The 24,899-nt window shown below is 35.9% G+C and overlaps 1 protein-coding gene across 1 annotated transcript; it reads left to right on the forward strand.

Annotated features, from left to right (window-relative positions):
• The first annotated feature begins 1,426 nt into the window (after positions 1–1,426).
• LOC143021138 (general transcription factor II-I repeat domain-containing protein 2-like) lies at positions 1,427–2,041 on the forward strand. The gene has a single exon (XM_076178429.1). The coding sequence runs from the start codon at positions 1,427–1,429 to the stop codon at positions 2,039–2,041; it is 615 nt and encodes a 204-aa protein (XP_076034544.1).
• Positions 2,042–24,899: the final 22,858 nt, after the last annotated feature.

Consider the following 24,899-nt stretch of genomic DNA (forward strand, 5'->3'; position numbering starts at 1 on the left):
TGAGTGAACGCAGATTTGGATGGTATTACTCATGGAGTCTGGTACCCCTCACTAGGCTAGTAGTATATAAAATCAAGATTGTTCTCGGTCCATAGTTGAGACATATAGTAATCCTGAACTTTTTTCTTGAAAGTAACACTGCTATCTGACTGCTTAATGGACATAGGTATTGAGTTCCATAGTTGAACACAAAGGATTACAAAGGCGGAGCATGCCGACAGGAGACCTTTTGATCCATATCTAGGTCGAATGCGAAAAAAAATCATATTAATAATAAATAAAAACTATAATAATGTAAATAACAAATAAAATACATAAATAAATGCATAGGTATAGTTAAATAATAAACAAACAAGTAAATAGTAAATAATAATAAATTGACATATAAATAATAATAAATGAAAATCAGACAGACAAATGATAACAAAACAAAAACAAATAATATAAGATAAATTATAATCATTACAGCATCTTAGGTATTTATCTAAATGATTCTTAAAGCTTCGAACTCAACTACATTGCACTACACCTGTGAAGTGAAAGCTATTTTTGGTGAAGGAACCTGCATGAGTTACAATAAAAGATCCTTTACTATTCCGGGTTCGGTTCTCAGCAGATTAATGGACAACGGAGTCTTATTTGCCATGTGTAACTCAGTCATTACAAAGCCAGTAACTTGAAACGCCACTATTAAACAAATCATAAAAGGTTTTTGGATGATTATCCACCTAAATCAGAATTAAGGAAAAACTGTTAAAATCATCACTAAATAGTCAGAGGACACAATTGACAACGTTTCAGTAAGGAAGCCATTACAACGACGGAAGCCAGTTTTGTTGTCATGCTGATGATGAATTTGTTAATATAATACAACCCGCAACTAGCGGTATTTATTCGTTATGTTTCCTCTGATGCAACTGTGAAAGAAGAGATGTTGGACTTAATGGCATTAAAAGAAACAACTTGTGGTGTTGACATTAAAAATGCACTTGACAGAGCCTTAACAAATGCTGACGTTCCACTGAATAAACTCGTCAATGTTGCAACGGATGGAGCACCTGCAGTGGTGGGAAAAACATGTAGGATTAATTGCACTTATGAAAGAGGATCCCAGCTTTCCAGTCTCTCCATGTTCACTGCATTATTCATCGAGAACAGCCAGGTACTTCGAGTATGCAGATGTAATGAAATCTATCCTTAAAACTGTCATTTTCATACACCCAAATGGGAAGAATCACCAATAGTTCAGAAATTTTATTGAGGAACTGGGTCTTGAAGATAAACCCAATTATGTTTCTTTCTACTGCATTGCGAGGTGGCTGTCAACCAGCAATGTCTTGAGTAGGTTTGTGGGTCTGTTGGAGCCTATTATTAATTTTCTCAAAGAAAAGAAAAAATCCATCATCAACTGGAAAATCACGAATAGATGCAAGATCAGATGCTTCTTACTCATATCATTAATCATCTACAAACTCTCAACTTGACACTTCAGGGGAAGAATAAGATTGTTTCTGATCTTACTCAGACAATTTTCAGCTTTCAGAGTACAATAAGAGTTTTTCAAAGCGACATATTGTCAAGAAACTTCATTCACTTTCCCAACTTCAGTAGGAGACTAAATACATTCCTTGATATTGAAATAAAAGACCACAAACTGGAAGAATACAAAGTACTGCTTGATAATTTCCTAGCCAGGTTTGATGACTTGCGGAAGCTGAAGCCCTGCTTCGCCTTTCTTGCAAATTCATTCATGGTTGATGTCGTCAATGATGGATGCCGAATTCCCGAACCTCTGGTTACGGAATCATCTGCTGTGGAGATGGAACTAATGGAATTGCCAGAGGACCTGGGTCTACAGATGATCCATAAATCGCAGTCTACAACTGAGTTCTGGAAACAAGTTCCAGGAATAAAATATCCTGAACTGAAGAAAACTAGGGTGCGACTCATTTCAATGTTCAGCACAAAATACTGCTGTGAATCACTCTACTCTGTAATGGAGTTCGTGCAATCCTTACAAACCAACACCTGTCGGAGCTAATTCGTACAGCCTTGACAACATATCAGCTAGATTTTCAACAACTCACAGCCGAGATAGATACCCACAAGGCCTCTACTAGCAATAAATAGTAGTTTTAACACCCTGATATTTGTAGCACTGTCTGTTTGTCATAAGGATATTCAGATAAGACTGTAATTTTGTAAGGTGGCATTTGATTAAAACATCTCTACTTTTATTGGTTTGCTTTTTTTACATACATTCCTCCATGTTCTGACTAGATATTTACTAAGACAAATATATACATTTTCCATTTTTAGTATATGTCAGATTTGTTCATGTCTTGAGGTTCTCAAACATCTAAACTTTATCGAATGTGGGTCTTACATTAAGCATGTTTGGCCACCCCGGATCCGCACACACACACACACACACACACACACACACACATATATAAATATATATATATATATATATTATATATATACATATATATATATATATACATATATATATATTTTCTTTAAGGCATATAGAGTTGTATGCAACAGCAAATTGAGCTCTGATGAGTTTCCGATGAAGAGTTTCAAGTCTTCTAAAGATCTCTCTAGCATGGAGAGGTAAAGAAAAAACCAAGTTGCCGATAGAAGCCATCTAATGGGGTAGAATAGGATACAAGACGTTTCGCTAATCACAGTTAGCATTTTCAATTGTGACAATAGCAGACACACACACACACACACACACACACACACACACACACACACACACACACACACACACACACACACACACACACACACACACACACACATATATATATATATATATGTGTGTGTGTGTGTGTGTGTGTGTGTGTGTGTGCGTGTGTGTTTTATATATATATCTATATATATGTATATACATATATATATATATACATGTATATATATATATATATATATATATATATATATATATATATATAAGTTAAACCCACTCTCGGAGAATGATAAGCTGAGATACAGCGTAAACCGTATATTTCGACCACTTACTGTGGTCCTCTTCAGCAGTTACAATTATAGGGTACATAGACAAGGGGCTATATACAGAGGAGGAAGTTACAGTGGGGAACACAGTAAGCCACAGGTCACATGCCCTGAGTCCAACCTTACTCAGGGCAAGTGACTTGAGGCTTACGGAGTTCCCCACTGTAACTTCCTCCTTCTCTATATAGCCCCTTGTCTATGTACCCTATAATTGTAACTGCTGAAGAGGACCACAGTTAGTGGTTGAAATATACGGTTTACTCTGTATCTCAGCTTATCTTTCTCCGAGAGTGGGTTTAAGTTTTATTTTATTCGTGGGTTACGACATCTACGTTACTTGATATGTATCTATGTATACATGTATATATATATCTATATATATGTATATATATATATATATATATATATATATATATATATATACAATTTAGTTTGATATCTTTTCCAAGGATTACATAAGAAGAGCATGCCGACAAGAGACTTTTTGGTCCATAACTAGGTCGGATGCGGGAAAAATAATAATAAGTAATGATAAACAGATAGATGATAGATAAGTAATAATAATTTGTAATATCTAATAGATCTATAAATAAATAATAGAATAAACAGATAAATAATGATAAATAATAATAAATAAATAAAATAAAATAGATGACCGTCTTTACAGCAATTTTATTTGGTGTTTGATCCAAAGTCTTAAATGAATCTTAAAACTTCGAATTGTACTATATTGCACTGCCTCTGCAGAAGGTTATTCATTCATCTAATATAATGTTGGCGAATTTCTTCCTACCCACTTCTAAGTTAAATATATTTCCTGACAGTTTGAGACCATTATTTCCTGTCTGATTCGCACTCTGAAAATTTCGTCACTCTTGATGTTGTCAATTCCCTAGTTCAAAGTTTAAAACCCTAGACTCTAATTTAAATGTTTCTATAATTATGCCGTTGAAGAAATAATTTAATCGGTTTTTGTAATATATTTGCAATCTGTTAAGTTGACTGAATTTCACGATGCCTATTTCTCAAGTGTATTAATTGTAATTGTATGTAGTGTTGTTATCATTGGTATCCCCTTGTGTCTATTTGGTATGTATGAAAATTCTTTTTGTAACGGTGCCATTTATTGAAAAAAAAAAAAAAAAATCAGCGCACACCACTTTTTGCTAAGGTAGTTCCCCACAGTGGCTACAAGTCGACAATTTAGTAGATGCTTCCGTATCAGTTGCCACTTTCATATTTACTCAATTTCTTCTCGTTTCATTTATTTTTGTTTTCCTCCTAATATAGTTTAATCCTACAATTTCGCCTATGATTTATCTAAGCGTAGGATTATATATTCTATTTTATTACCTATGCATCATGAGAAATTCGTAATTACGGATGAATGCAAAAAGAAGATTGTGTGAAGATAATGACAATGTATGGATGGAGCAGACTATTATGATAGTGACTAGTTTTTATGGCAACGAGTGTTAAACTGATTAAGCACTATTGTAGGCCTAGTGCATCTTTATGAAATATTATTCAGTTATATCCTATATATTTTGATTTGGAGGCTAAAGATCCTGACCGCACTGCAAGGATGTTGGTTGGTGTCACCAGCTTACTCCATGACACAGTTGTCGCCTTTACGGAAATGGAATCGTAACGGCCCAGATACCACGGCAGAAGGCCTAGGGAGTCGAATGTTTATGTGACTGCACGCCACAAGAAGCAGCTAGTTCACTTTCCCTCCGCCAAGGTAAACTTCACCAAAACAAGAAATAAAGTATATATATATATATATATTTTTATATATATATATATATATATATATATATATATATATATATATATATATATATATATATATATATATATATATATATATATATAAACATGCACTACACGACTCGGTGGCGCGGTTGGTGGAGCACTGGACTGCCAACACGGTGGTGCTCGCAGTACCTGGTTCGAATCCTGCTCAGGGCCAAAATTATTTCGGTATCGCTGCGCTTCGGGTCATTACTCTGACTCTCGTGGGCGGGGAGTTGGAGGTGTGTATGTGTGTAAGATCATAGCATTATCCATAGATCGGTCACACGAGCTCTGAGCTCTCTTCCGGGAGGGAGATAGCTGTCGATCACGAGTCCAACACATGATCCAAAGACCAAGGTGAATTGTGAAACATATATACGAGTATATATATATATATATATATATATATATATATATATATATATATATATATATATATATATATATAATAGTGATTAAGTCTTTAACAAATGTACTATGCTAATACACTATGTTATCATTAATTCTATAGGTTTCCAATAATGAGAAATAGATATTTCATGATATAACAAAGGAGAAAATAAATGTGAACATATATTTCACATGATTACGTGAAAAAGGAGTATCCCATAGAGAGCGTATAAGTTTTCTTTGAAAATAAAGTGAAAACAGTAAAATAGAAGTTGTTTGTGTAATGTTAAAGAAACTGTTTTAAGTCAAAGTAATGTGACACGACGATAAAATAATATTATCGATTCACTAATTGAATAAATATGAAGAATGTTATAGGATTTATTTGGAAGAATAGCAAAAAATATTATTCTAAAGTCATGCCTAAATACTGTTTGCCTCTTTTTGTGAAAATGGAAATAATTTAGTTCGCTATCCTAATAGACATGTGAATTGTCACCAGAATTCTACATTAATCTGTGCAGTTTAAAATGGGACATGTAAGTTGGGAGCATGCAGGAATAGATGGATGTAAGTAACGGTGATAGGAGTGGATGTAAGCGACTGCGTCAGTGGAGTTTCGGAATCGATACTCGGCAGGAAGGATAGGATAGGTTTAGGATAAAGTTCAATGTGAAGGTCATTGCAACAGTAGGGTTCCGTCGTAGTTCCCTGTATGTGGTACTGAAGGGCAGATATATAGTTACAAGTCAATGTTAGGACAGATAGAGGTTATAATGTTACCCTCAACTTATGATGGATCATATAGGTAGGTTATCAGTAAATAGATAAACAAACAAATAAACGAATGAATAAACAAATAAGTAATTGAATAAAAATATCGATGGATAAATAAATAAGTAAATATATTAACCAAGGAATCAATATATAGATAAATACATAGAGTGATGACTAAATAAGTAAAACCACAGTTGGGTGTATTGTTGAGCAAGGTTACCCCCCACCCCCCGCGCTGCCGCGCACATACTTCCTTCTACGATGACTCGCTCAAATGTGTCTGACAAGCTCTGCTGCATCTCTCCACCACCTGTCTAGTCTCCCTCTCACCAGCTTCCCGTCTGCCATCTTGCTCCATCTGCCATCTTCCTTTCTGGCTCCTTGTCCTGGCCAATTTAATCTCTGCTCTTTTATCGTGTGCATAGTTCTTTGGTTAATTTATATTTATTCATGTTTTTCATCACAATCTTCTCTCTTGCCAAACATGTCTTCTTGTTTACCTGTGTTAGTTCCGCCTTTGACTTTCCATTGTCCTATGTGTACTCATCAAATTTGTCTCCATCGCCGAACCCGTGGATCAAAGCTGGGGTCAGACATCTGTTGTAAACTTTGTGTTCAGATATGAAAAGGTAAGGGGATTTTGTTTATTTGTTTATTTTGCGTTGATCTCCTTAATATGTATTTTTATTATCTATTTATTTATCTATTTTACGAAAGAAAATAGTTGAACCTGACCCCCCAATAGCCAGCCACGCTGATCCCCTCTGGGCATTGCCACCACTAACAGTGGCATCACGTAGGTAACACGTGGGAACTACTCCGGACCGACCGTCCCAAGGTTAAAACAAAAAAAAGAATATATGTCTTTAAAATTTCCCCTCAGGTATGGTTTTAAGTGATAAAACAATAATTCGTTTACACCAGTGTGCTAGTAATTCGTTCATAGATATGGTCGATGCACGTTAAATCTTACCTTACTATTATTGTTATTATCATTGTATTTTTTCATTTAATTGTTGGTATTTTTATCTTATACAATTATTTATAAGTTTATTGATTTAACTATTTATTACATATTTTCAATTTACTGATATTATTATTATTATTATTATTATTATTATTATTATTATTATTATTATTATTATTATTATTATTATTATTATCATTATTATTATTATTATTATTATTATTATTATTATTATTATTATTATTATTGTTATTGTTGTTGTTGTTATTATTATTATTATTATTATTATTATTATTATTAATATTATTATTATTATTATTATTATTATTATTATTATTATTATTATTATTATATTATCATTATTATTAATATTATCATTATTATTATTATTTTTATTATTATCATTATTATTATTATTATTATTATCATTATTACTATTATTATTATTATTATTATCATTATTATAATTACTATTATTATTATTATTATCATTACTATTATTATTATTATCATTATTATTAATATTATCATTATTATTATTATTTTTATTATTATCATTATTATTATTATTATTATTATCATTATTACTATTATTATTATTATTATTATTATTATTATTTTTTTTTTTTTCGGGAACGTTCTGGTCATTTAATTGGTCTACCAGCTCATCACCAGATTCATTACCATGCCTGCCGGAGGCTTAGGCACGGGTATCTCATGATGATGAGCCACGACTGGCCTCAGAGCAGATGTTAAATTAGGCTATTTAACAGCATGCTTGGGTTTTATGTTACGCTATTTATAGTTCTAAATGTTGAGGTGGATTATCGAGTGAAAGAAGCGAGCATACGTTGGGAGGAATGAAAGTAGGAATTTGATGATGGATGATGTATGGAATGATTGTAAACACGGCACTGTATGGAATAATTGAAATAAAACGGAGATAGGGAGGGATATTACAAAGGATTACAAAGGCGGAGCATACCGACAGGAGACCTTTTGGTCCATAACTAGGTCGGGTGCGAAAAAATATGATAATGATATATAAATAAAAAAAAACATTATAAAAATATAAGTAATAAAATAAATAAATGCATAGGTATAATTAAATGATAAACAAACAGGTAAATAGTAAATGATAAATTGAGATAAATAATGATAAATGATAATCAAGGAAATAATAATAAACAGACAAATAATAACGAATAAACAAATAATATAGAATAAATGACAGTCATTACAGCATATTTCTTAGATGTTTAAACAAATCTTAAAGCTTCGAACTGACATGAAAAATAAAATTCAGGAAAGGTTAGATCATGACGCATTCTCCGGGTGGTGCCGGTGACGTCATCGGAAGCGTGCTGGTCTCGCATAATATGCTCAGTCGTGAGTTCGAACCCCTCACTCCTCTTCTATTCCCAGCAGTGATTGTCACCTGCCCCAACAGTGATTGTCACTTGACCCAGCGATCCGAAGGCATGGGGCGAAACAGTCACGGCTTCGGCCGCTGCTACCCACTTCTTGGCATTGGCTCCTCACTTTTTTTCATGGATTGTATATACACATATATATATATATATATATATATATATATATATATATATATATATATATATATATATATATATATATATATGTATTAATCTATTCGTTCATTTATTTATTCATCTATTTATGTGATAATTTATTTATCACTATTTTCATTCTATTCATTTATTATTATTATTATCATTATCCAGGAGGTGCCAAGATAAGAGGGAGGGAGGAGGGTGGAGGGGAGTGGAATATATAGGAAATGGAATGGGTGGGAGTGGTTTCTATGCATTTTTTTTTTTTTTTTTTTTAGCTACTCCCCGTGTAGGGGGAAAAAGCCTTTGGTATATGTATGTATGTATTATCATTATCATTTTCGGATTTTCCCTAGTTGTGGGATGCCTGGCACACGTGTCAACACATGTGCGTTCGGGGATGCAACTTTGTCGCTCGTTTAACAAAGTAATGTCCATCATATTTTTAATGAGCGAGGAGACTTTTTGTGTGTGATTCGAATGTCAATTGAAACATAAAGGACCCCTTTGGAAAGAATTCTCTTCTTGCCCGCGTTATTCCCATTGTGCCTGACTAGGACCCGTGGAAAGAAAACGACCCATTGTTGTTTTATATTCGCTCAAGAGAGAGTTAAGAATGGTTTCCAGTGAACTTTGTGATTCATTTATCGGTGAAGAAAGTTTTAAAGAGATTTTCGGTGGTGGCATATGCAATATAAAATGAATTATATCGTTGGTACAGTAATAACAGACGAAATTTCACTCCAAGTTTCACTCCCTTCTCTTGGCAGCAGGAATATGCGTTATTTGGCTAACGACCTTATTGTCGAAATAAATCTATCATCGATTTCATATTGATTATCATCAGGCTGTTGTTTATAGTTACTCATAATTTATTTCGTGTGAGGAGTCAGGCAGGGAAGGAGGATGCGGGAGAAGCGAGGAGGAAAGGGAGCGGGGGTGGGGGCTTTGGGGAGATGAACTGGAAATGGAGAACCTGTATGGAAGGCTCTTCCGTCGCAAACAAAGAACCAAACAAATGAGTGATTGGATGAATAAATAGATTGATTGATAAAAAATGAATAGATGAATGATTAAATTAGTAAACGAATGAGCGAATTGATTAATAGATAAATACATAAATTAACAAACAAACTAGTGAATAAATAATAAATAGATAAATTAATAAATATATAAAGAATAAATTATATAAATAAATAAATGAATAAATAGATAAACCGATAAATAGATAAATGAATAAATAAACAAATAAACAGAGAAATAGATAAATATATAAACAGATAAATAGGTAAACAGTTAAACAGATAAATAGATAGATAAACAGATGAATAGATAGATAAAATTATAAATAAATACATAAATAAATAAATAAATAAATTAAAATAAACAGTAGCAGCTACTGAGTTTTACGTATGTATGTTGTAGATGTCCTGATTTGACTTATCCCCCTCTGCCCTTTAGAATATTCATGTGTGAGTAGGCTTGTTTGATAGACACAATCTCCTCCGTATGGACATGTTTTAGGGACTGAATGTTTTAGTAACTGGATGAAGGGACGGAGAGGGTGGTGGGGGGACGGGGGGTCGCCTATTAAACGAAGAGGCCTTGCTATGGGTGTGCTGTCTTGCTGCATTACTTCTGACCTAGGACAGTGGGCAGGAGACAGGGATGACCCGTTATCCAGGAACAAAGAAAAGAGGGAGGGAGGGAGGGGTGGTGAATGAGAGTGGAGTATGTGGAGATGAAATGGGTGGAAGTGGATGTATGCCTTTGACTGTGGCTACCTACCTTGGAGGGGGAAATCTTGTTGGTATATGTATGTATGTATATTTTAGTGGCATCCTACAGACCAAGTCACTCCATATTCTTTCATGATAAGAAATTAATTTCCATTAAACTGTTTTGTTATCCTCGGCAATTGTAATTGTAATTTAGAACTATGTGTTCTTTTCATTATCTGTATTTCGTGTGTTTGAATTCATTGCCAAATAAACATTATGATTATTATTATTATTACTATTATTATCATTATTATTATTATTATTATTATTATTATTATTATTATTATTATTATTATTATTATTATTATTATTATTATTATTATTATTATTATTATTATTATTATTATTATTATTATCATGAATCTAGCATTTACCATTTTTATACAATTTTAGAAGAGGAGGAAAAGGAGGAGGCTGGGGGATGGTGAGGTTATGACCTGACCAGGGTCACGGGTCTTCACCTGACCTTTTTTGCGTAAGAGAGTATTGTTTGTTTTCAAGATACATACAAAATATCTTACCGTCTATACTTTCTTTTTCTCGTTGCTATAACAATAATGATGATGATAATGATAATGATAATAATAGTAATAATAATAATGATAATAACTAATAATAATGATAATAATAGTAATAATAATGATGATAATAATAATAATGACAATAATAATAATAATAATTATTATAATAATGATAATAATAATAATAACAATAATAACAATAATAACAATAATAACAATAATAACAATAATAATAATAATAATAATGATAATAATAATAATAATAATATAATGATAATAATGATGATAATAATAATAATAAATAATAATAATAATAATGATAATGATGATAATAATAATAATAATAAATGATAATAATAATGATAATAATAATAATAATGATAATAATAATAATAATAACAATAATAATAATTATAATAATGATAATAATGATAATAATAATAATAATAATGATAATAATAATAATAATAATAATAATAATAATAATAATAATTATTATTATTATTATCATTATTATTATTATTATTATTATCATCATTATTATCATTATCATTATTACCACTTATTATATCCTTATTATTATTACTTTATTTCATATTCTGCTTTATATAATATATATATATATTATATGGTATATATTATATATGTATATCATATAGTATATATTACAGTATATATTATATATCATATATCATGTATTATATATTACATACTATATATTATTTTATCATATATCATATATTATATATATCTATATAATATATTCTATATTCTATATTTTGTATTCTATATTGTATACCTTATACTTTACCTTTTACATTTCATATTCTATATTTCATATCATCTAATTTGATTTAATCTAATTTAATTCTAATTAAATTGACAAAGAATTACTTCGGGGAAAAGTTTTCTAGTTGCTTTCTGAATATTCCGACCCTTGGTTGTGAAGTGCAGTTCACATGATAATTTTCAAACCTTGAAAAGAAGAGAAAGAAAAAAAGTCGATAGACGAAAGGCCTCCGAGAGTTTTTTTCTCCAGTCTTACACGAATTCCGTGCACTGCGTCTTGTTGTTGCGTGATAGTCCAGCAGCATCTCTGTCAGCAGCAGCCGCCATGTTGGCTTACAGAAGTCAGGCGGCGATATTTCCCTCAATACAGTCATGTTTTCAGGAAATAAATCGGGTGACAAAATAGATAAATAAACGAATAAATAGATAAATAAATGAATAAATAAATATATAAATTAATAAATATATAAATAATAATTATAGTAAAACAAACCAATAAAATAGCTAGAACAAATACAACAAATAAAATCAATACAGTTGATAAATAAATAATAAATGCTTAAGCGACTGAAATAATAATAACGATAACAACAACAACAACAATAATAATAATGATAATAGTAATAATAATAATAACAATAATAATAATAACAATGATAATAATAATGATAATGATAAATAACAAATAGTAATTAATGGCATTTTTTCCATAAAGGGCAACATCTCGCAAAACTATCTGATTATGGAATAACTACGGAGCGTGCAAAGGTGCTCGCATGGCTCGTACCAATCTCAACAATCTCGAGACTGGTTCCTCGCAATCGGAAGGGGAGAGGTGGGAGTGGGGGGGAGGGGGTTTAATATAAAATTTATGGGAAGTCGGGTGGCACATGAAATAAATGCGTGGAGGGAGGGGTTATTGAGTGGGAGAACCATATTCGAAATATTTGATTGGATCGTACCAATTTAACCAAAAACTGTCGTACAAATGAGTATTTACAAAAATACGTATCAACATCTGTACTTCACATAACACGTCTGGAATCAATATATGTATCTTAAAATGAATGTAAACAATAGAACAGATATATATTTCTTATTGAGTTATGAATGTACAGAGGTGAATTGCAAGTCGGAATGGAAAAAATGGAAAGTAGTTTTCCTCCAAATGTCGTGACAGTCCATTAGCGGGCCGACGAAAGGTCGCTTCCGGTTCTTAACATTTCCGATTTTCTCTGAGCAGAATCGCCTGGCGGCAGCCAGAATAAACATTAAAAAGTTGCAAAAAGGCAGAGAAGACGGCTCAACCAAGACTGTGCGGTAACTGTCCTTATTGAAAAACAATAAAATCGTCTGGCGACAGCTAGAATAGGAGCTAAAGTGACATCAGGTACGGAAGAGATTAGACTGTTATAAGAGTGAATAGCCGCACGCACCTCCGGCAAGCTTCCATGCATACCCCTGAACGATCCTTCCCTTTTCCGAGCAGATGGGGGTCCCCTTAACTTTATATTGGCGGGGGAGGGTGGTCATTTCTCTGGCGTTTGGGGATACGGAGGGTTGCTTATTGCCCATTTCTATCTGTTATACCTGCGCTATCTTTACCGTGCCATATCATCTGTGTCATTTTACCGTGTCATCTTTACCTGTGCCATTTTTACCAACCCTTATTTACCTGTCATTTTACTTGTGCCATTAATACATGTGCCATATTACCTGTGTCATTTTACCTGTTCCATTATTATATGTGCCATATTACCTGTGCCATTTTAACCTGTGCTATTTCTCCCTGTGTCATTGTCACCTAAATTCCTTGGCACCATCGATGAAGTCCTGACTTGACACGTGATCTCCCCCAGGGATATCCAGTGATCCTCCGCAGGAACTTGGTCCCCCAAGGTCCCCTTCCAGGTATGACTTCAGGGCCTTAACAAAGGTCCCAAGGCTCACACCCACACAATAAGACGTCCAAGGACCACAAAGGCCTCGGGGACCCGAGTCTTGTTACTCCTGGACGAGGTCCTTCGGCGTGAGTCTATTGGAGGAGACTGTCTAGAACTTCCTAGGCCGATCCTAGTCTTCCAGTAACGTTTTAATCTGGATCCAGGGAGGATCTCGATATTCTTAGACTGCGAATCACCTAGAAGCTCTAGAAGTCTCGATCAGGGGTCACTAATTTTTGTTCACCAGAGCGGGCCTCTAGATAACTGGAGTCTAGGACAAAACCCCAGTGGACAAAACCGCAACGGATAAAAACCCAACCGACAAAACCCAGTCGGTCAAAACCCCCAAAACAAAAAGAGAAGAAAACTAAAATACCGTAATTACAAGATATGTTTTATTATTTTATAAATATTTACATGTAGCACAAATATGTTCACAGCAGTTGTTTTCTGACACACATTTCTTCTGTATCGTTCTCTATACTTTAATAGAGCCTGATGTTGTACCCAAGGCCTCTCATTGTTTCTTCTAGTGTCTTCCAACCGCTGTCCAAGTCTACACAAAGATTGCGTAGTCTCTCTTGCAGGCCTTTTGTGGTCCGCCGCACTTGCTTCTTCAGTCTCTGTCCAACTACATCATTTGTCAGATGTGTAGAAACTATGCACGCATTCTTCGGCAAACTCTCTATTGCAGCCCATATGGTTGGATGGGAGTATCCAACTAACTGTTTGAATGCGCGATTCCAACTTTCACATAAATTGTTTGTGCGGTCTTCATTTTCTATGGTACCTCTGTGAACATTCCACTTCTCTGGGGGTCTAACTGACCAAGAGCCTGTCTTCCCCCAGCACTTATTCCATTCATGTGGTCAATCAGAACCTGAATAGTACTTGCCCTGTTGGTTGCTGAATTGGCCAGGATGGTCTGCCGCATACAAGCAGCTTCTACATCAAAATCACTAAGTGGATGGCAGTGATCAGTTGATGAAATCATTGTTTGGATTTCCAAGTCAGTGGTGGCTTTTCCTTGGCATGACTCCGATGTTCTTTTAGAACATTCTCATCGTATAGTCTTGGAGCTGGTAGCCTTCTTGGTATACATACATGTATATGGCCAAGGTAGCATAACTTTTGTCCAACCTTGTTGTTACGTATGATCTCCATGATGATCTAGTGACACAGCAACATTTGCTCGCTGCTTTATAGGCAAACACTAACTATGAGCTCACAGGGGAAAGTCTTTCCTGAGTTTTTGTCCGCTTCTCTTATTATGGAAGTTTTGGGCTGGGGTTTTGTCCGTTGGGGTTTTGTCCGTATCCCATATAACTGAGAGAATGACGAACGCCGGCCGCATAACAATTTTCTTGTTCGTTACAATACAGCGAATACAATAATAATAGTAATAGTAATAATAGTAATAATAATAATAATAATAATAATAATAATAATAATGATAACAATAGTAATAATAATAATAATGATGATAATAATAATAAATAATAATAATAATAATAATAGTAATAATAATAATAATGATAATAATAATAAATAATAATAATAATAATAATAATCAAAATAATAATAATAGTAATAATAATGATAATAATAATAATAATAATAATAATAATAATAATAATAATAATAATAATAATAATAATCAAAATAATAATAATAGTAATAATAATGATAATAATAGTAATAATAATAATAATAATAATAATAATAATAATAATAATAATAATAATAATAATAATAATAATAATAATAGTAATAATAATGATAATAATAGTAATAATAATAATAATAATAATAATAATAATAATGATAATAATAATAATAATAATAAAAATTATAAAATAACTAAGTAAAAATAACCAGCATATTTATTTGCCAATAATTTACCAACTTTTTGACATATTTCAAGGGCGGCGGGCCGGATGCATTTATCCCGCGGGCCGTAGTTGCACGACTCCTAATCCGATTCTCGTTAGAGATAACAACCTGCCATTGAGTCTTGGCTAAGAAAGTCCTAGATGCATTATTTCGGTCTTAACCCATTCAACTCCGATGACAAGATGTCTTGTCATTTGGTCAAATAAAACAAAAAATCATAAAACACCAAAATGTTTGATCAAACACCAGAAAAATATGACGTCAGTCCTCGCTTCGCTGCGAGCGAAGCGAGGATTGACGTCATATTTTTCTGGTGTTTGATCAAACATTTTGGTGTTTTATGATTTTTTGTTTTATTTGACCAAATGACAAGACATCTTGTCATCGGAGTTGAATGGGTTAAGTCCAATGGGTCCCGTCCCCGCTGGCGCGGTTAGTAGAGTCCCAGACTGTCAGTATGGCGGTGCCGGCGGCACCTGGTTCGAATCCTGCCCAGGGTTGAAATTATTTCAATATCGCTGCGCTTCGAGTCGTTACTCCAACTCTCGTGGGCAGGGAGTTGGGTGTGTGTGTGCGTGTAAGGTCATAGTATTACCCATAGATCGGTCATACGAGCTCTGAGCTCTCTTCCGGGAGGAAAATAGCTGTCGATCACGAGACCAACACGTGATCTAAAGACCAAAGACCAAGGTGAACCTAAAAGCTACTCTGTTCATATCCGTCGCACCCACTCGTTGGTGAAGGGACTATGGTCTCACCCCTCGAAGCCAGGTGATAATCACCTGACCTTTTGACCTCTGGTGACCTGACGTCAAGACGCGTCATCGTGTAGGGGTATTCACGAGAACGCTACTATTTGTGTCCTGAGTCGTTAAGTTCTAGTTTAGTTCTACTTAATCTAGTTTAGTTTACTTCTAGTTTAGTTCTACTTAATCTAGTTTAGTTTACTCCTAGTTTAGTTAGTTCTATTTCATTTAGTTTACTTCTAGGTTAGTTTTACTTAATCTAGTTTAATTTACTTCTAGTTTAGTTCTACTTAATCTAGTTTAGTTCTACCTGACTTCAAAAGTCAGCAGACCTCAGTTTAGTTAACTGTCTTGATCACACTATACCGATGAACTTCCTCTTTGGCACGTTTAGTGATTTTATTCTGATTTTCCTCGAATTCACATTGGCGTCGGGGAAGACTGAATCCAACATGTCTTCTTGCTGTATGTGGAACCTTCTATTAAAATGGCAACAAGAAACAGAAATATAGGCCAAGTGCGCAGATTTATAGAAAATTATTAACTAAATAATTGCCGTGGAGGTGGAAAGAGGAAAGGAGAGGAAGAAAAGGGGGGCGGGGAGACGATTGAGCTGAAAATTCGAATCCAGGCAAAAATAAAAATAAAAATTCCAGTTAACACCATATCTAATCTATATATATGTTGTTGTTTTTTTACTTTAATTGTTTATGGTACTTAATGTGACCTTTTTTTCCCCAGCCAATATTGTGATTTATTCTGTGACTTAATTAGCGGCCACGGAAAATTCGAAGTGTCGGGACATAGACAAAGGCGCAGCTGGACCAAGAGGAAGACGGTGCAAGACCCAGTCGGCATTCCACCAGGGGAGAAACGAGGGGGAGAAAGAGGAGGTGTGAGGGAGAGGGGGAAGTCTCTGAACAGGGGTACAGGTCCACAGGGGGCTCATTGTTAGCCCCCCACCTCCACCCCAAGGGCCCACAACATCCTTCATCCTCCACTGCATCTAACGGGAGCCTGGATTGCAATGGATTCCAGTGAACAATCCACCTCCTCCTCTCCCCCTCAGCCTTAGCGTTATGTTGTAACGCCCCCTTCTCCCCCACCCCCATTGGGAGGGGTGGGTGATTTTGTTGCTGTTACAGCGTGCGCAAGAGTAATCGATGATAAGTACCGACACTGGTGGCACTTGTGCCAAGGATAGCCGTACTGGCGTCCTCGCTGGCACTGAGAGCTGGCCCAGATTTATGCTCATGACTGACTCTATTGCCCCCTTGGGGTGCGGAGAGGGGGGAGAGCTATGTTAAGACTTCACAAAGCACGCTACGGCATGCTGTGGTGTTCTGGGCGAGACACGGCACAACATGGAACCCCATCTCACACTCCTTCCGAAACGCGTGTTGTGGGGATTAATAGAAATAGATAAAGAGAAAAAAGGGAGAAAGAGACAGAGAGAGAGAAGGGGGGAAAGTCAGACACGCAATGACGCAACTAACAAGACTATTAAATGTTGCACAGGCTGCCTGTTGCTGCAGTCGGCGCACTGAACTCGCTTGTTCTTGTGATGTCGATCCCGCGCCGGACATGACTCGAATGCACTCTTAATTTAGACTGACACTCGCGCTCATTTCATCTTCGAAAAAGAAAATCCCTCCCCAGGAGGCATATCCATAAATTTTGGAAGGTGGAGTGATGACCTGTCTTACGAACCCCATCAATAATTAAAAAAAAAAAATCTTTCTTTTTTTCCTATCAAAATTGCTGAAGGTCAACGACATACTTCGCATGCAATGGATATCTGATACCGCCTCTTGGCAATCACACATTTCAATTTTTTCGTTTCTCATGCGAATTTCTCTTGGTTGATTAAAATCTCATGGTGGCAATTAGAACAAAGGCACGAATCGTTAGTGGCAGTGAGCGGCGCTAATGGCGTTTTGGCGAACATTAACTGAAAGTGAGCGGCCATTGCGTTCCACGTAATGGAAAGCCTCTTGGTGATGTAAGCGAAATACTTTGCTCAGAATCCAGACGCCTTTCACTACAGTGCGTTGTTAAATATTTTCTCATGCATATAGAAAATATATAAAGGAGTGGAGAAGTCCCAAATAGTTTTGAAGAAATAAGGTATTTATCCTCTATCGGGGCCCGAGGGGTGGGGGTGGGGGGGGTCGTTTTACCCCCCCCCTCTCCTCACCTCAGTCATGTCGCTCACGTATGCTTTGGTTCAACACGATTGCTCGCATAAATCATCAAGTAAAATTAGCACGTGCCTAGGGTCTCAAGGCTACAGGGGCCCCGTAGTTTCTTCCTGTACCGAATTTACATAGGAGAATGGTGCATATGCTGCTGATGAGCAATGGTACATACATGCATATATATATTTTTTTTCTTGCAAGGGAGGTAGCCATAGTCAAAAGGCATTATTCTACCCCACCTATTTCATCCTCATTCACCGTCCCTCTCTCATTTTGACTCCTGGATGACGGGTCATCCCTGCACCTTGCCCATTGCCCTGGGTCAGAAGCAATGCAGCAAGACAGTACATTCACAGCAAAGCCACTCCATTTAATCGGCAATCCCCCACTCCCTCCGTCCCCTTATGCAGATACATTTGAAGACGAGGAGAAATCCCTTCGGGTTGCGTTAAATATAATTCACACATAACCACTCTCAACCTCACCCACTCCCATCCATGTATCACGATATCATCAATATACAATCATTCTTCACTCACCACTATCTTCCGCCTTCTCCCTTCCTTCCTCAACAGACACCCCTCTCTTGGCGAACGCCCCTTTCACCCCATCTATCTCATCCTCGGTCGCCCCGTCCTGTTCACTCCATCCACCTCTGCCCTCCACACCTCTTTCACTAATCTTTCTTCGCTCATTCTTTCCAGTGTCCGAACCATCCCAATACTCCTTCATCACCCTATCTCCCACATCCTTTACCACTTCCGCTCTCCTCCTCACCTCCTCGTTTCTCACTCTATGCAACCTTGTAACCCCTACTATACTTCTCAGACATTTCATCTCAAACATATTTAAACTTTTCCTCTCTTCCTTTCTTATGTTCCATATTTCTGCCCCATACCGTGTTGTCAGCACAATCACCTCTTCACACAATCTCCTCTTAGCATCCATTCCCAAATGCCTATTTCTCGTAAAACTTTTTAATCTCCCAAGGCACTTACTTCCTTCTCTCAATCGACCTCCACCTCCACTCCTCCCATTCCCGCCACATGCGATCCCAAGCCTCTAAAGCTATTCACTTCCTCCAGCCTCCCTCATTTGAGACTAGCTTTCAAATGTCTGCCATCCTCTCTCCTTGTACATCTCATCACCTTACTTTTACCTTCAACTTTCTCCTCTCGCACACCTTTCCAAACTCCGTTACTAACTTCCTTAATCTCCCCTCTGATCCTGCCACAAGCGCAGTGTCGTCAACAAACAACAACTGGTTTATCTCCCACATTTTCTTTAACCATCTCCAATCCCCTGCCTATTACCCTTACATTTACCTCCTGCATCACTCCATCCATGTACATATTGAACAGCCATGGCGACATGACACATCTATGACGAAGTCCTACCTTTATTGCAAACCACTCGTTCTCTCCATTTCTGAGTCCAACACAATTTCTATAGGGTACATAATAAGAAATACTAATTGTAGTAGAAAATTAACGTGTATTCTAGATTGTCAACATTAACTAGTGTTTTTATCCTCAAGAACTACATCACACCGAAGTGGAGTAGCAAAAACGAGAGATAATAAAATCTTAAAGTGATCAACATTTATTTATTTATTTTATTCTATTTTATTCTATTTTTTCCGTAGGAATGAAGATTCACCCCAGCTCATATATGAGCGCCGAGTGACTTGTCGTCCATAGTGTCACTGGTCCCTGAAATATCGACTGCCATAAAATCAGGTCTAGATTCCATACTCGCTAGTAGATGACGTCACGGGATCATATGCAAGGATGTATACGTCATCAGTTCCTGTGCAAGTAAAATGAGGGAACACCTTGTAGTATGTCTTGAAAAGGGAGATTTCACCATGTTTCCACATAAAAAACTCAATAAAGCTAAATTGCCACAAAATGAGAGGTATGAAACTATTACCAAATATTGTGTCATGTCTATCGTCCTGGAAAACTGATGATAGACTGCAGCTCTTGTAAACAATGGTATCATAACAACTGTGTAAATCTGTCTGTGCATGATGTCAGGGAAATGTGCACAATGACACTTACACTTGCCCTCAATGTGCTGCAAATAAAAATAAAGTGAATAAGTGATTTTCCACATACATGTATTTTAATATTGAGATTTTCCACATATATTTTAATATTGTTCTGCTGTAAATAAAAATAAGACCATTTTTATATAAAACAAAAAATTCAAGTCTCCTGTCTTTTCCTAGCAGTTCAAACTTTTTTAATGTAAAAAACGTCCACCCAGTAATAGTAATATATTTATATACATACATACATATACCAAGGCTTTTTCCCCCTTTCAAGGGAGGTAGCCAAAAAGGGAAAGGCATAAAAACACTCCCACCCATTTCATCCCTAAATACACTCCACACCCCTCCCACCCTCCCTCTCATCTGAGCACCTCCTGGATGACGGGTCATCCCTGCACCTTGCCCACCGCCCTGGGTCAGAAGCAGTGTCGCAAGACACAGCACATCCACAGCAAGGCCGCTTCATTTAATCGGCGACCCCCCCTCTCCGCCCCCCCTTGCATATAAGGAGAGGACGGGGAGAAATCCCTTCGGGCTGCGTCAAAATTTACTCACACATACTACCTCACCCCCCACCCCCCTGCCCATTCCTCCTCATGCAATCACCACATCATCCATATACAACCATTCTCCACTCATCTCTGTCTTCCGTCCTCTCCCTTCCTTCCTCAACAGACATTCCCCTCTTCCCCAAAGCCCCCTTCACCCCATCCATCCACCTCATCCTAGGACGTCCCCTCATGTTCACTCCCTCCACATCTGCCTTCCATACCTCTTTTACTAGTCTTTCTTCACTCATTCTTTCCATGTGTCCAAACCATCCTAATATTCTTTCATTAACCCTATCTCCCAAATCCTTTTTCACCCCTGTTCTCCTCCTCACCTCCTCATTTCTCACTCTATCCAGCCTAGTAACCCCCACCATACTTCTCAGACACCTCATCTCAAACACATTCAAACTCCTTCTCTCTTCTTCTCTTATGTACCCCGTCTGGGGTATTGGCTGCTTGTTATTGTGGCAAAGTAGCATGCAGTCGATACTTTAGGGTCTATATGGGGCGCCCCTACGGACCAGAGCCACACATCATTTTGTCTATGATAGAAGAAAACTCTGTTCATAGAGAAATGATGACACTTTTATACTACGACTGTCCCTCCGTTATGCTGTCCCCCAACCCCTTGTTGCTGTCCTGTACCATTTCTCTGAGTATTCTCTTTCTGTGATGGGGGAATTCCCTGTGGTGGGGGAAAAGAATACTGCCACCAAGTATCCCACTTAGATCGTAAGAGACGAGAAGAAAGGGACGGGGAGTGGGACTAGGCATCCTTCTCCCTGTAGCCCCACGGGGCATATATCGTAAAAATAAAAGTGAAGGCATAGAATTTATATATATTATATAATTCATCATTCCACATGAAAAAATGTTGTAAAGTATTGATATTTTAATTTTCTTCCATAAAAGAAGCTTGAAGTCTAATATTGCGTTTTATTTGGGCCTCTGAATGTCTTCCGTCACATCGGACTTCGGAAACTTCCGAAAATACCCGACATTGCCCGAAGTGATAACACAAAAACGTGACGTCATCTACTAGCGAGTATGGAATCTAGACCTGACCAACATACACGGAAGATACACAATTTATGTAAAAAAAAAAAAAAAAAAAAAATCCGAATAGATATCACCTCCAAAACAACCATTCCTTTCCCGCTTGCAAATATGTCGATACTTTATTTCAAAGTAGATGAGTACAAATCGAGAAAAAAAAACATAAAACCGGAGCCTTGAAAAGAAAACAAACGACATGACGCCATTAGGAAGCACACAAGTTGTCAAGTTGCTCTTGTGGTGTGAATGGAACGCGCAGTTGGCATTCCAGACACGGGAGTAAAGGGCATCCGATGACTTGGATGACGGGGCGAGGGGACGAAAATGAGGGGAGAGAAAAGGAGAGAGTGGAAAAAGTGCAGTGGCGGAAATATAAACAGTAGTTAGGCCTAATTGATAGCGTTAGACAGGTATCATTTTTGAGTGAGAAAGTAGTGAAAAATGACGTCGTTAGTGTGTCCTGTGACAACGAAGAGAAGGAAGGACGGCATTCAGTAATTTGTGCACCTCAGTCACAGCTCCGAGTTTGTAAAAACAATATTTACTCTTAATCAATGATTCTAACCAATCTGATATCACTTAGCATATTATGGAGTCTTTTGATCCAGCATATTTTTCTTTTGCCCTTTTATTTTCACGCGAATGCAAATGAAAAATATGTAAGGATTGATAGCCTATTATCAAGGTATTTTCATGAACATTCAAATATTTTGTCTGCAATTGCAGTGTAGCATATCGTAATATAATTCACCATTGTTCGATTCAAATGCAACTTATTGAAATAATTTGTATTTCAATTTTGAGCATTTTGCTTCCCGACTCCATGAGTCATAATGCGAGACATACTACGCCTTCTCTTGACGTCACATCCTCAATGACGTCACATCCTCAATGCAAAGAAGAATGTTAATTATTTTCAGCTTTGTATGTAACCCTTCTTGCTACTTTTTTACAATTTCTCTTTTATCTACCCCATAACTTCTTTTAGTCACGATTTCAAATGTCCCCAGTGAAGCGCTAGTTAAACAAAATTATGTCATATCGATAGGTTTCTTTCCATGGTGTATTCTTAATGTGCTGAATCGTAGCCTACGAAACGGAATTGTGGGTCATGAGGCCACACGCCAGTGATTATGGACCTTATGTACTGAGAAGATAAGGCTGTCATTTCCGACGAGTGCCTGGTTTCATATATATATATATAATATATATATTATATATATATATATATATATATATATATATATATATATATATATATATATATATATATATATATATATATATATATATATTATTTCCGTTTGTTCATACAATCGTAAGACCAGCCTCAAACTACCAATGTTAACATTTCTAATATTTTTTTTCTTATTTGAGCAGTGTGGTGAGGACAAAGGCCCTTCATCCACGAGGTACTGAGATGGGAGAGGCTTTGAATTTTGATGTGTATGACGTGGGTGCGGGCTTAGATTCGGCCACACTTACAAGGGTGAAAGGGCATCTGATAAATAAACAAATAGATAAATGAATAAACAAACAAATAGATAAATGAATAAACGAACCAATAGATAATGAATAATCAAACAAATAAATTAATAAAATAAATAAATAAACAAATAAATAGATACATTAATAAATATATATTCTTAAGGTTTCTGGCAATTACAATCTTATCAATATTTCTTATATACAAAGAAAAACAGTAAATACCAGACTGTGATATAGTATATTATATATGTATCATACATTACGTAGGTAGAACTAAATTCCAAACAATTATATCAGTATTCTAATCCGATGTCGGCCATTATCATGCACCGACAGCCTGGGCCTCTGCTTCTTTGAAGCTTCTCACACGCAGCTTTATACTATAAGTGGAGACTAATCACCACTAAAAAAGGAAAATAGATGAATAGATAGATGAATTAAATAAACTTACCAAATTCAGTGTAATGTCCCTATAGATACAAGAGTTTGTTCTTGTAGACAAAAATAATGACAAGATATCCAGGTTGTGGCCCCATAAACTTCAATAAATATGGAACACTGGTTTTAGGTATTGGAATAAGAAAAAAGTCTAACACATGTTACTTGCTGTACGCAATACCTGGACATTTCTAACAAAATAACAGTTGAAATTGGTCTCTCTGTCTCGTGTTGAATTTAAGATGAGTATTGATTTATATTTTGAACCCCCCAAATTCTTGTTTCACGAATGTTCCCTCACCCTGCATTTCAGTGATGTAGCCTAATTGTCTTCCATTTTCTTTATATTTCTTTACACGGCTTGTGCATAACATCAACATCCCCTGACACTAAGGAATTGATCGATTTTTCATTATTTTAATATGCTAATAATATGAAAACAGTTCGACATTTGTTAAGACTCACTGATTAATTATTTAGCAGTAGTCCTATAACTGGTCCAATATGTTACTCTGTCCACGTTCCTATTGGAGTTTGGTCCGGGTTTGATGTGGTTCCGCTTTTTTTTTCTTGACCTTAAACCTCCAAGGATTCCTTTTGTTAACAACGTATTCAACGCATTGAACCAGTGTCAATGGGGGAAATCTTATAACACTTCAACAGGTAGTGTTACGAATGAGCTACTTCAATGCGGATTGTTAGAAAAAATACAGTATTAAATTCAACAGTTGTATTGAATACATCCTATTTCAAAATTATATTTTCGTTACGGGTATGCAGTATACAATTGCAATCCTAGGAGGCGTTATAAATAATAGTAAATTTAATAGTGCGTCATGTAATTGTAATGCAAAGTTAGAGGCCCCTGAGTGAGCTTAACGCCGTGAGTGAATGGCGGGCCTTGGAG

Source organism: Oratosquilla oratoria, chromosome 41, assembly GCF_046742065.1.
Source record: "Oratosquilla oratoria isolate Oo_2021 chromosome 41, ASM4674206v1, whole genome shotgun sequence".
Taxonomy (NCBI): domain Eukaryota; kingdom Metazoa; phylum Arthropoda; class Malacostraca; order Stomatopoda; family Squillidae; genus Oratosquilla; species Oratosquilla oratoria.